Genomic DNA, 14,571 nt, shown 5'->3' with positions numbered 1-14,571 from the left:
CATGTTATCATAATTCATACCACTGTTATCTTTTGGCATGAGTATAACATGTTACATTAATAAAGCAGTTATGAACCCTCTATAAACCCTTCATAAGGGTACCTTAATTTAAAGTGTTACTGTGGATAATTTAGAAAGACTCGTACTCATAAACTCAACTGAGATGACATTAAAACCATTATCGGATGATTCAAATCTAAAATCTTGGATCATATGACATAAAATCCTTTGAGTTTCAGCCTGAGACGGTGGAATTGACTGGCGAGTAGCACCAAGCCAGGAGTGGATGGGACTGCAGTATGTCGTCGTTCCCAGTAGATGGCCCTGCCCACAAGTACTTCGCTGTGGGTTTATCGATTTGGCATTTGAAAAATAGCATGCATGTAACATTTTTGGAATCCTATAAAATATTTATTGCTGGGGAGGGTTTCTGTGGCCATTCATTAGATTAGCTCCGGTTTAATGAATGACCTCAATGCAAATGTGGATATCAAATGGTCCAAATGACAGTGGATTTTGTGAATGGAGCACTTAGTGACAAAAGAATGACGTCATTGCAAAGCCATATCCCTTATTAGTGTGCCAGAAGTAAGGGGCATCGTCCCATTGGCTCGCGGGTGCGTCTCATCGACGCGATTGGCCGACAGGCGATAATTAAACACCTACACAGTCAATGCACATATCCAAGTGGTGGATATATAGGCTTGTGCATCGGCACTGCATGCAACACAACCAAGAGTTGGTCTTCAAGTTGAGAGAAGTCAACTTAGGCGTTTCATATAAAGCTATATATTTTTTTTGCCCGTTGATTAACACAAAAGGTAAGTGGATTCTTTAAACCAGATTCACATGGTGGACGGACTGTATTTAGATGAAGGTTGACTTAATGGGTTGTGTCTTAGTGCTCCATTGTAACTCGTCAGATATGGGGAGTGTTGACCGGTGGGCAGTGTGATGGCGACGTTAATGGGATTGAAGTGTGGTCGTAGGGGTCACAACTCTCCCTCAGTGAGGGTCCGGTCTGCTCTGTGGTGGAGGCAGAACAGAAAAGAGGGAAAGAAAGATGGAGAGAGCGAGAAATATATAAAGAAAATGTGAGTAAGAGCGAGTGAAAGACCAAATAGTGAGTTAGAGAGAGAAAAAAACAGAAGGAAACAGCGAGTAAGCTAGAAATAGAGCGAGAGAGAGGGATGGATGAATGGAGGCTGGAGGCTCTCTGAGAGGAGAGATGGAATGCCTGTGTGTGAGAGAGTGGTAGCAGCTCATTACACTAATGTACTGGTGTGTCCCCCCCCCCCCCCCCCCGGGAGTTGGCACGCTGGATGGAGCCACTCTCCCCTCACATCGGCTAGCTTATGCTACGTCCCCTCAGTTCACACCGAGCAACATGCTTGGACCCCATTCATGCCTGGACACGCCAAGGCTCAACTCAGAGAATGTCCTGTCCTGTACTGGGGAAGGCGAGATGGAGGGATAGTTCGCTCCATGGAGAAGAGTGCAGGACTATCACGTGGATCCGTTTCCTTTTGGCTGTTTGCATGGAGCGATAGAAGGATGGATGTGAAGCTTGAGAGATCAGTGGTACTGAGCTGAGCTAGCATGGTAGAGCGGAGTCTGCCATCTCAATACAGAGTTAGAAAGAGCCATATATGTAGTAGCTCACTTCACAATTAATCCTTTAAAAACAATTTGTGTTACATTAGCCGTACAATGCTTAATCTCATTCTGGTAAATGTACGCTGATCGTTATTGTGATGGCGACCTGCTTCTCTCTTGTTAAATGTAGATGTTAATGTAATTGTATCAAGTCTGTGGAGCTCATGGGACTGTCTCTTTGCTGTAGGGAACCATGGTTATGTTGAAGATTTCTGCTTTCCTTGTTGCTTATGCCCTGGTCATTTGCCAGATGTACAGCTCACAAGCAGCCCCCTCCAGGTGAGACAGACAGACTTGCTGACAGACAGACGGAAATTAAGAAATGACACTCAACGCACACATACACACACACACACACACACACACACACACACACACACACACACACACACACACACACACACACACACACACACACACACACACACACACATGTTTAATATGACATGAAAATATGGATTGGAAGTACTACCAAATATACATTTATTATTTAATAATGAACATTTTCAGTGACATTTTGGGGGAAATTTATAATTTTTCTGTGATCAAAGGAATATAATACATATATTTTTTTCTGTGAATTTAGACTACTGATTTTTTGGGTAATTTAGTCTACTGTTACAAATACATAAATTCATATGTTCCTTAATCCAATATCACATAAGTGCACTCCAGTTAAGTGTAAAAGTGCTGTAATAATAAAAAAAAATACAATAAAAAATAAAAGTTATTTAATTTAGAAGAGACACATTTGATATATAAAAACATCCAAGCCACTCCCCGTTCTCATGAAGCTATTGATTTAGTCATAAATCTGAATTTGATCACTAGTCGGCCCTTTTTAGCAGGAGGACTGTTAGCAGATGGCTGTTTTCAATGTTGGCTAGGGTCCCTTCCAGTCTCACGTCATACCTTTTAGACTTAGTGACGCTCCGTGCATGTTATTTCTTTTCTTTTTTTACTGCGGTTGATAACTTTTGTTTTTATGCGGATCCCTGTGCTTCACCCACCCTCTTCCTTCCTCCTCTAGACCGGGCATGGAGTCCATGACAGACCGAGTCACCCTTACGGACTACGAGGCAAGAAGGTTACTCAACGCCATAGTCAAGGAGTTTGTGCAGATGACAGCCGAAGAGCTGGAGCAGCAAGAGAACGAAGGCAACGAAGGCAACAGGTACAGACAACTGCTCCTTCTTCCTTTCTTCATTCTTAACAATACCCGAGTTTGCCTCCTAGCTCAGGGCTACCAATTAAGGGATTGATGATGAATTAAACGTGATGGTCAGTATTGACGGTAAGAGCTACTTTCGTATGGAGTGGAAGTGCGTCAACGGTCCATTGACCAAACGTTTTAAACTAAGAATGAACTCGTAACAATTGTAACCACAATTGTGTTACCTGTCTGGAGATATGTCTTTTAGCCACCTTAGCAGTGTGTCCTGCTGGAGTTTAATTTAAGCCATATAGAGAGGTATGTGCTCAGACAAATTGGTTCTCCCCATTTTAAGGAGGGATATCCTACCTAATCCCCCCCAACAATATCTCTATCGTAACCCTCCCGCATGGATGAGTTTGATTTATTCATTTATTTGAATGGACGAATGTTAACAGCCTGTTTGCCTGCTGAAGATATTATATTAGCGGGGAATGCTTAACCTTGATGGATAACTGCATGCTCTCAGTTAGTGGAGGCGGAAAGAGTCGCATGACAGCGGGAAGCTATACCCGTTCTGTTCTGTTTGGGTTGATATGAGGGTGGGGTATGACGACGTTAATGGAGTTGGAGCATGGGGTTTGATATGTTCAAGTTCTTCAAGTGATTGGAAGGGAAGCATGATGTTTTGGAAATGTTCATTTCTTGCCAATGACAGCATGTCTGACAATGCGTTTTGTAGGGAAAATGCATGAAGGAAAGGGGGTGATACAGTACTAACATGAGTGAGAGAGCGACAGAGAGAGCGACAGAGAAGAGTGTGAGTGCGGGAGAGAGAGCAATCTGCATGTGTCCTGCTACTATGAGCCTGTTTTCTGCATGTTTATCTCTCCCCTCTTGACAGCATGGAAAGACCCATTACCAAGCGCTGCTCTAACCTCAGCACCTGCGTGCTGGGCAAACTGTCCCAGGACCTGCACAAATTACAAACGTTTCCCCGCACGGACGTGGGCGCGGGCACGCCTGGCAAGAAACGCAGCGCGCCCGAGAGCGAACGCTATGCAAGCTACGGGAAGACGTTTGACAGCATCTAACCCTCCGCCCTCCTCCTATTCCCTCTCTTTTCATTATCACGTCCTCCTGGTTTTTGTTTGACAAGTCTCAGTGCATGTGGATTTTTCCTGCTTGATTGACCTAAGAGCGAATCTCCCATTGCAACCCCCACTTCTTAATTTTTCTATTCTTCTTTTGACAATTCCTTTTCCGTTTTCGGCAAAGAATGACATGTTGTATCTGTTCAGACAATCAACTCTTGTAAATTACAATTATTCAAAAGAACGAATCAAAATATATCGATTTTTTTTTCACTGTGTATATTCGTATAATTTGATTGCATTTCAAATTCCTTATAACCCAAATTCCTAAGAGATAACCTAAGTAACATTCAACCATAATAAATAGTTTCTTCGTGCCGTCACCATGTTTCTTGTTCAATAAACCTATTTTTCTACCAGGAAGGCTTTTACCTTTTTTTTCTTAAGAAATAGAATATTAGTAATTAAACAATTTGTTTTATGGACCTAGCTTTGGCTCTTCCAACAATGGCATTCAATATTTTTTTCATTGCAGGATAGAGTAAATCATAGTTATTATAGCATTTCCAATACCCTTGATCTATCTCTAGAACCTTCACCAAGTCTCAAGGTAAGAATTATGATCGACTGAACCATTCTAATGATCTAACATTTTCAGAGACTATATTAATCCACGGTCTACTTTTATGTGTTTAGTTGTAATTGTTTTACTCCTGTTAATGACAATGATACTTTCATTTCATGGAGGTGTCGTAAAGCAGATGTTTTGTACAAAATAGAACAGTATTGCTTGATTAGATAAGGAAATAGTGTGTGTGTGTGTTTTGATAGTGTGTGTGTGTGTTTGTTTGTACGGACAGTTTGTGCGTGTGCTTGAGTATGTGTACATTTGTACGTGTCTGGCATGAGTGCGAACACAAATGCTTCTGTGCGTCTGTGTAATGTATGTGTATGAGGTACTGTTAACCCCGTCTCCATTCCCAAAGCAGCGTTACAGCACAGAAGCGAGCCTGCAACACGGCCACCTGCGTGACTCACCGCCTGGCAGACTTCCTGAGCCGGTCGGGGGGCATGGGCAACAGTAACTTTGTCCCCACCAATGTGGGCTCCAAGGCTTTCGGCCGGCGGAGGAGAAACACCCAGATATGAACATTCCAACAACCTTCAGGGATACGGTGAATACTCTTCCTCGTCTTTGTCCTTTCTGTCTCTGTTCTTTCAGCTATCTCTTATTTAAATTCTGTAGCTTTTTAATTAGTTAAATGCCTCACATCACCATAGGCAAATAGTTTACTTGACTAAATTAAGATACCATTTTTTGAATTAAGATTTTACATTGAGAATTGATTTCCTGTGTTTAATGAAAAATAATTGCTTGGTCTTGTTTTTTGTTCAGAGATGTACGTTTTGTGACAGACAGAAGGCGCTGGGCTCTAAGTTGTTGACTTGTCCGTTCTCTCTTCCTCTCTCTCTTCCCTTTCAGAGGTTGATCCTTCTTAACGCGATGACATCAGAACATATCTGGGGGAAAACAACAAAACAAACAAAGAGAAAAAACACACTGGCCCCTTCATCCACTCCCCCACATCTACAGAAATAAACCCCTTCGGATATTAGGACTCCTCCTCTCAATACCATAATGTTATGAAACTTTAATTTAGCTTTTGGCAAACCAGAGAAAAAAGGGGGAGAATGACAGCAACCTCCATTATGTACATTGACAGCAGAATCCCCAAATCCCAAAGAAAATGTCCACATTCCTTTTTTTTTATACATGAAATTCATTTAAAATGAATTGGAAAAAAGCACCAGTGCTTATTTATTATTATTTATTCTGTCTATAGAGCACATTTGTACCATGTGAACCATTCTCCCCGTCACTCATCCCTCCCTGTCCCCACCGGCACCTGTTTGCTGTGCTGTGCCCTGCAGGGATCGACATTAAAGATCAGCCTTCCCTAGGCTCCCTCACAACGGCTGTGTCTTGTGCCTTGATGTAAAACACTTTACATCACATGACTGTATAGTATGTATCAAGATTATAAGAAGACCACGAAGAGAATGTCACTGAAAAAATATTCAAGAGATTAATATTGTAACAATTGTGAATTTCAGCAAGATTAAAATGTATTTTAGATACATTCGGGTTTGGGGTACTTGTGTTGTTCTTCAAGGTTTAATTAAGTATTTAGGTGAAGAGAGAACTGTTGTGTTGTTGATTTTCTTTCACCTTTACTGTACATGCGATGAGTAGCTTTCAGACCATGCCGATTTTCTCCTGAACTCTCCTGAACTCGTGAATGCATTGGTCTCACTGTGTGACACACGTTGGTAATTCTACAGCACAGAAATCTGTCCAAACTAGTTCAGTCCAAACCGTTCACACTGTTTTAAACATACTGTACACAACTTGTGCCAATGGTCCTGTGACACAGAAAGGTCCTGTGACACATCCATTTCCATACAAAAGACAAACCTTTCATAGTAAATCCCCAAAAATGGAAACCAATATTGTCAAAGAAATATTTTCCTATTGTAAAACTAGACTATTCCACCTCAATTGGAGAATTCAAGCATGCTTTGTCCCAGTCACTAACCTGCATTAATACTAGGTTGAAGATAACATGAACACATTCATATGAGTTTGAATAAGAAAATAAAACTATAAAATAAGAGACAATAGAAATGAATCGCACAATAAAATCAGCGAAACCTTAAGCCAGTGTTCACTTGGTCTTGCTCAGTCTGTGAAAGCGTTGTGTTGCATTGTCTACGTCAGACAATTCAAGTGTAAATGGTATGATAAATTGTTTTAGCTTAAGAGGCACAACCCTCCTCCAACCAGCTGTTCCTCTGAGTCAATGAAGGCTTATAAGGATTCTATTACATTTCCATATTTCCATGATATCTATTTTTACATATACCGCTTACTGGGAACACCACTTCGTTTCAACATGGATAATTTTTACATTTTTTTTTACATTTTAGTCATTTAGCAGACGCTCTTATCCAGAGCGACTTACAGTAGTGAATGCATACATTTCATACATTTTTAATGTATAATAATTGGGTCATATTTGGTTGAGATGTTGATCAAAAGTTAGTTGAATTTCCAATGTGTTATCACTATGTTTTCAACAATCTAAAAGCACAACCAAATTCCAATGGAAAAACAATGTCTGATTTTTTTATTTAGTTGTCAAACATGTCTTGGGCTGTGCTTGGTTAAAACCCTGGATGGGAGACAAGGGTAGCTGTAGATCAATTCTCCAGTAGGAGGTGCTGCCCAGCGTTTAAAAAAAAAAAAAAAAGTGGATATAAAATTGAAGATCTGGTGTTGTTTTAAAGGTACAAATTCAATATACACTACCGGTCAAAAGGTTTAGAACACCTACTCATTCAAGGGGTTTTCTTTATTTTTACTATTTTCTACATTGTAGAAAAATAGTGAAGACATCAAAACTATGAAATAACACATATGGAATCATGTAGTAACCAAAAAAGTGTTAAACAAATCAAAATATATTTTACATTTGAGATTCTTCAAATAGCCACCCTTTGCCTTGATGGCAGATTTGCACAGTCTTGGCATTCTCTCAACCAGCTTCATAAGGTAGTCACCTGGAATGCATTTCGGTTAACAGGTGTGCCTTGTTAATTAACAGTTAATTTGTGGAATTTCTTTCCTTAATGCATTTGAGCCCATCAGTTGTGTTGTGACAAGGTAGGGGTGGTATACAGAAGATAGCCCTATTTGGTAAAAGACCAAGTCCATATTATGGCAAGAACAGCTCAAATAAGAAAAGAGAAACGACAGTCCATCATTACTTTAAGACATGAAGGTCTGTCAATATGGAACATTTCAATAACTTTGAAAGTTTCTTGAAGTGCAGTTCAGAAACCATCAAGCGCTATGATGAAACTGGCTCTCATGAGGACTGCCACAGGTATGGAAGACCCAGAGTTACCTCTGCTGCAGAGGACAGGTTCATTAGAGTTACCAGCCTCAGAAATTGCAGCCCAAATATATGCTTCAGTGTTCAGAGTAACAGACACATCTCAACATCAACTGTTCAGGGGAGACTGTGTGAATCAGGCCTTTATGGTCTAATTGCTGCAAAGAAACCACTACTAAAGGACACCAATAAGAAGAAGAGACTTGCTTGGGCCAAGAAACATGAGCAATGGACATTAGACCGATGAAAATCTGTCCAAATTTGAGATTTCTGGTTCCAGTCGCAGTGTATTTGTGAGACACGGTGTGGGTGAACAGATGATCTCCGCATGTGTATTTCCCACCATTAAGCATGGAGGAGAAGGTGTGATGGTGTGGGGGTGCTTTGCTGGTGAGACTGTCAGTGATTTATTTAGAATTCAAGGCACACTTAACCAGCATGGCTACCACAGCATTCTGGTATTTTATAGAAGGTTTGTCTATGTTGATATTTGGTTACCATGATGACAATCCTGTGGTGGATTTCATCCTGTATTTTTTTTAATTCACGTGGAATTGTCAAGTACAACTATTCATTTAAAGCAGGGATGGGCAACTGGTGGCCAATGGGCCGCATGCCCCCTTTTGTAGGCCCGCGGATCAATTTCCTTTTTTTACGAACTTTGTCGGGGACTCAACTTACTGTTGAGAGTTAGAATAGTAGAATACACAAGGTGCAATTTCAAAATGTGGTTGTGCATCTACAGTTCTTCCTTTGTATTGTCAGTCACTGACAGTCACTCAATTAGCCCATGTCAGCTACCATTTTTGAAATTGGTAAGTTAAAGACCGGGGGGCCCTTATGGATTTTGGTAGTCACTCTCACTCAGATATAAGTCAGGTTAAAATGTGTAGAATTTAAAGAAATTTGCTTAGAAACGGCAAACATTTCTCTGCACACTATTGAAAATGTGTAGAATTGCAGGGAATTAGCTGTAAATCTTCTCATTTTTCTCTCCGCCCCATGGCAAAATGAGCAGAATTGCATGAAATTAGTTATACAGTTGCAAAATGTTCTCTTCGTACATGGCAAAATGTGTAGAATTGCAGCAACTTAACTCTAAAACAGATTTTTGTATTTTAGAGCCCCTCAAAAGGTTAGGGCTGGCTCTGATTGCATGTGTGGGTATGGATGTGGGTAAGCAGACCTGTGAGCCACAGCGGACCCGATGATAAGTTCAGATTTTTGTGTTCCTCACCCCATCAAAGTTGTCCATCCCTGGTTTAAAGTGATCATTCTGTATTCTGGTTCCTAATTTAGCATCGAATTGCATTGTATTTCTTTTCCAGGACATGCTACAAACCTACATCACTACAGGTGTTAGTTTATAGGGCGCTGCTAAACTACTGTAGCCTGTCACCCATGGATGTAGGGTTTTCTTCTTTTTACAACAATGTTCCAACAGGTGGCGATAAAACAGCCTTTGCATAAATGGACTACATGTCACAAATCTAATTTTATTGGTCACACACATATTATGCAGATGTTATTGTGGGGGTAGCGAAATGCTTGTGTTTCTAGATCCAACAGTGCAGTAGTATCTAACAAATCACAACAATACACACATCTAAAAGTAAAAGAATGGAATTAAGAAATATATAAATATTAGATTGAGCAATGTCGGAGTGGCATTGACTAAACTACAGTAGAATTAAATACAGTATATACATATGAGATGAGTAAAGCAGTATGTAAACATTATTTAAACATTATTGTAGTGACCAGTGTTTCATTATTAACGTGCCCAGTGATTCCAAGTCTATGTATATAGGGCAGCAGCCTATAAGGTGCAGGGTTGTGTAACCGTGTGGAAGCCGGCTAGTGATAGCTGTAATTCTACAAGATCTACCAATATGAATTAAGTACTATTTACAGTAGTTTAGCAGATGCTCTTATCCAGAGTGTCTTACAGTATTGAGTGCATACTTTGTTTTCTCCGTACTGGTCCCCGGTGGGAACAATCACACAACATTACATGGTATCATCAGTATGGTGAAGCACAAATTAAGTAAGCGTGTGGCCTCTATTGTGAGTTGCTACCAGAATACCTATAGGTCAGTGCATAAGGCTTGCGTCCCAATTCTCCACTCTTCCAGAAGTGTGCACTTGCACACTCCCCATCATGGAGTTAAAAACATAGGATTGGTGTAAGCATTGCCTAGAGGGGACACTAAAGTCCATGGAGAATAAGAGCACCTCCTCCCAGCTGCCCACTGCACTGAGGCTAGGTAACACTGTCACCACCGATAAATCCACGATAATCGAGAATTTCAATAAGCATTTCTCTACGGCTGGCCATGCTTTCCTCCTGGCTACCCCAACACCGGCCAACAGCTCCGCGCCCCCCGCAGCTACTTGCCCAAGCCTCCTCAGCTTCTCCTTCACCCAAATCCAGATAGCAGACGTTCTGAAAGAGCTGCAAAACCTGGACCCATACAAATCAGCTGGGCTAGACAATCTGGACCCTCTCTTTCTAAAACTATCCGCCGCCATTGTTGCAACCCCTATTACCAGTCTGTTCAACCTCTATTTTGTATCGTCCGAGATCCCTAAAGATTGGAATCCTGCCGCGTTCATCCCCCTCTTCAAAGGGGGTGACACTCTAGACCCAAACTGTTATAGACCTATATCCATCCTGTCCTGCCTTTCTAAAGTCTTCAAAAGCCAAGTTAATTAACAGATCACTGACCATTTCGAATCCCACCGTACCTTCTCTGCTGTGCAATACGGTTTCCGAGCTGGTCACGGGTGCACCTCAGCCACGTTCAAGGTACTAAACGATATCATAACCGCCGTCGATAAAAGACAGTACTGTGCAGCCGGCTTCATCGACCTGGCCAAGGCTTTCGACTCTATCAATCACCGTATTCTTATCGGCAGACTCAACAGCCTTGGTTTCTCAAATGACTGCCTCGCCTGGTTCACCAACTATTTCTCAGACAGAGTTCCGTGTGTCAAATCGGAGGGCCTGTTGTCCGGACCTCTGGCAGTGTCTATGGGGTTACCACAGGGTTCAATTCTCGGGCCGACTCTTTTCTCTGTATATATCAACGATGTTGCTCTTGCTGCGGGTGATTCCCTAATCCACCTCTACGCAGACTACACCATCATGTATACATCTGGCCATTCTTTGGACACTGTGTTAACTAACCTCCAAACGAGCTTCAATGCCATACAACATTACTTCGGTTGCCTCCAACTACTCTTAAATGCTAGTAAAACCAAATGCATGCTTTTCAACCGTTCGCTGCCCGCACCTGCCCGCCCGACGAGCAACACTACCATGGATGGTTCTGACTTAGAATATGTGGACTACAAATACCTAGGTGTCTGGCTAGACTGTAAACTCTCCTTCCTGACACATATTAAACATCTCCAATCCAAAATTAAATCTAGAATCGGCTTCCTATTTCGCAAGAAAGCCTGCTTCACTCACGCTGCCAAACATACCCTCGTAAAACTGACTATCCTACCGATCCTCGACTTCGGCGATGTCATTTACAAAATAGCTTCCAATTCTCTACTCAGCAAACTGGATGCAGTCTATCACAGTGCCATCCGTTTTGTCACCAAAGCCCCTTATACCACCCAACACTGCGACCTGTATGCTCTAGACGGCTGGCCCTCGCTACATATTCGTCGCCAGACCCACTGGCTCCAGGTCATCTATAAGTCTATGCTAGGTAAAGCTCCACCTTATCTCAGCTCACTGGTCACGATAACAGCACCCACCCACAGCACGTGCTCCAGCAGGTATATCTCACTGGTCATCCCCAAAGCCAACACCTCCTTTATCCGCCTTTCCTTCCAGTTCTCTGCTGCCAATGACTGGAAAGAATTGCAAAAATCGCTAAAGCTGGAGACTTATATTTCCCTCACTAACTTTAAACATCAGCTATCTGAGCAGCTAACCAATCGCTGCAGCTGTACATAGCCCATCTGTAAATAGCCCACCCAATCTACCTACCTCATCCCCATATTGTTTTTATTTACTTTTCTGCTCTTTTGCACACCAGTATTTCTACTTGCACATCATCATCTGCTCATCTATCACTCCAGTGTTAATTTGCTAAATTGTAATTACTTCACTACTATGGCCTATTTATTGCCTTGCCTCATGCCATTCACACACTGTATATAGACTTTCTTTTTTTCAGTTGTGTTATTGACTGTATGCTTGTTTATTCTGTGTGTTACTCTGTGTTGTTGTTTGTGTCGCACTGCTTTGCTTTATCTTGGCCAGGTCGCAGTTGTAAATGAGAACTTGTTCTCAACTAGCTTACCTGGTTAAATAAAGGTGAAATAGGAAAAAATAAAAAAGGGAGTTTCCACTATTGTCAAATCTATCTTAGTGTGCAAGTGTAGACTTCGGAGAAGAGTGGAGAATCAGGATGCAGCCTACATACTTGTACTGGAATAGTGAGTTACAGACAGCTCCAGTTAAGATGATGCATCAGGATCAGTGAGTTCCAGACAGCTCCAGTTAAGATGCTGCATCAGGATCAGTGAGTTCCAAACAGCTCCAGTTAAGATGCTGCATCAGGATCAGTGAGTTCCAGACAGCTCCAGTTAAGATGCTGCATCAGGATCAGTGAGTTACAGACAGCTCCAGTTAAGATGATGCATCAGGATCAGTGAGTTCCAGACAGCTCCAGTTAAGATGCTGCATCAGGATCAGTGAGTTCCAGACAGCTCCAGTTAAGATGCTGCATCAGGATCAGTGAGTTCCAAACAGCTCCAGTTAAGATGATGCATCAGGATCAGTGAGTTCCAGACAGCTCCAGTTAAGATGCTGCATCAGGATCAGTGAGTTCCAAACAGCTCCAGTTAAGATGATGCATCAGGATCAGTGAGTTCCAGACAGCTCCAGTTAAGATGCTGCATCAGGATCAGTGAGTTCCAGACAGCTCCAGTTAAGATGCTGCATCAGGATCAGTGAGTTCCAGACAGCTCCAGTTAAGATGCTGCATCAGGATCAGTGAGTTACAGACAGCTCCAGTTAAGATGATGCATCAGGATCAGTGAGTTCCAGACAGATCCAGTTAAGATGATGCATCAGGATCAGTGAGTTCCAGACAGCTCCAGTTAAGATGCTGCATCAGGATCAGTGAGTTCCAGACAGCTCCAGTTAAGATGCTGCATCAGGATCAGTGAGTTCCAGACAGCTCCAGTTAAGATGCTGCATCAGGATCAGTGAGTTACAGACAGCTCCAGTTAAGATGATGCATCAGGATCAGTGAGTTCCAGACAGATCCAGTTAAGATGATGCATCAGGATCAGTGAGTTCCAGACAGCTCCAGTTAAGATGCTGCATCAGGATCAGTGAGTTACAGACAGCTCCAGTTAAGATGCTGCATCAGGATCAGTGAGTTCCAGACAGCTCCAGTTAAGATGCTGCATCAGGATCAGTGAGTTCCAAACAGCTCCAGTTAAGATGCTGCATCAGGATCAGTGAGTTACAGACAGCTCCAGTTAAGATGATGCATCAAGATCTTAGGCCTCTTTGTGAACCTGATCTGAGATAAGTGGAAACAATGAATAACACAATCACAAGTATGTATACAAAATCTCCCAGTTGGAACAGTTTGGAGCGGACCGCTATCACACAAAATCCACTGATTATACATTCCAGGGAGAGGCTTTTGCAGTGAAGACTACATTAAACTCATCCATATGTTTTAGAAGTCTAATGGCACTGAAACAATGCTATATACAATATGTGCCCCTGGAACGCTTTATTATGAATACGGCCCCTGGTGTTTGTATGTTCCTCTATGCTATTTGTCTACACAGAGACTAGACAGAACTGTGGAGCTGTACTCCATTCCCCACCAGCAGTATAGAGGCCTCATCTGTCATTTGGTTATTTTTACAGCCTTACCGCTGTCTCTCTCTGTCTGGGCTGGAATCAGCTACGGAGTAATCGGGGCCATGCTGGAATCCACATGGAAAGTTTTCTTGGATGACGGGGGAAAAAAACTCCATATTTTGATAATTGAGGGAGACTGGAGGTTGAGAGCTGGATTGGGGAGAGTTGTGCGTCTTTCTCTGCAAACCATTCCCTTTTGCCAATGAGATAAACAGACATACTGTAATAGTGAACATCTGCATTTCATTGGGTCATTTCAGTTGGAAATTAGATGGTTCGTAAGAGCTAGCAGAAAACAGCAATTTCAAGAGAGAAGGATTTACCATTGATCCAGTTCCTAGAAATATACAGTACCAGTCAAAAGTTTCGACACACCTACTCATTCAAGGGGTTTTCTTTATTTTTACTATTTTCTACATTGTAGAATAATAGTGAAGACATCAAAACTATGAAATAACACATGGAATCATGTAGTAACCAAAAAAGTGTTAAACAAATCAAAATATATTTTACATTTGACATTCTTCAAAGTAGCCACCCTTTGCCTTGATGACAGCTTTGCACACTTGGCATTCTCTCAACCAGCTTCACCTGGAATGCTTTTCCAACAATCTTGAAGGAGTTCCCACATATGCTGAACACTTTTTGGCTGCTTTTCCTTCACTCTGCGGTCGAATTCATCCCAAACCATCTCAATTGGGTTGATGTCGGGTGATTGTGGAGGCCAGGTCATCTGATGCAGCACTCCATCACTCTCCTTCTTGGTAAAATAGCCCTTACACAGCCTGGAGATGTTTTGGGTCA

General features: G+C 41.9%; 1 protein-coding gene across 3 annotated transcripts; it reads left to right on the top strand.

The window, feature by feature from the left end:
• The first annotated feature begins 707 nt into the window (after positions 1-707).
• On the top strand, positions 708-6,049 carry calca (calcitonin/calcitonin-related polypeptide, alpha). Of its 3 annotated transcripts, none has more exons than XM_014124090.3 (5): positions 708-821; positions 1,844-1,935; positions 2,687-2,830; positions 4,893-5,078; positions 5,387-6,042. In XM_014124090.3, the coding sequence occupies exons 2-4, from the start codon at positions 1,850-1,852 to the stop codon at positions 5,050-5,052; spliced, it is 390 nt and encodes a 129-aa protein (XP_013979565.2). In that variant the 5' UTR covers positions 708-821; positions 1,844-1,849; the 3' UTR covers positions 5,053-5,078; positions 5,387-6,042.
• Positions 6,050-14,571: the final 8,522 nt, after the last annotated feature.

The sequence above is a fragment of the Salmo salar genome, chromosome 10, assembly GCF_965601325.2.
Source record: "Salmo salar chromosome 10, fSalSal1, whole genome shotgun sequence".
Taxonomy (NCBI): Eukaryota; Metazoa; Chordata; class Actinopteri; order Salmoniformes; family Salmonidae; genus Salmo; species Salmo salar.
This window is presented reverse-complemented; position numbering and strand designations above follow the sequence as displayed.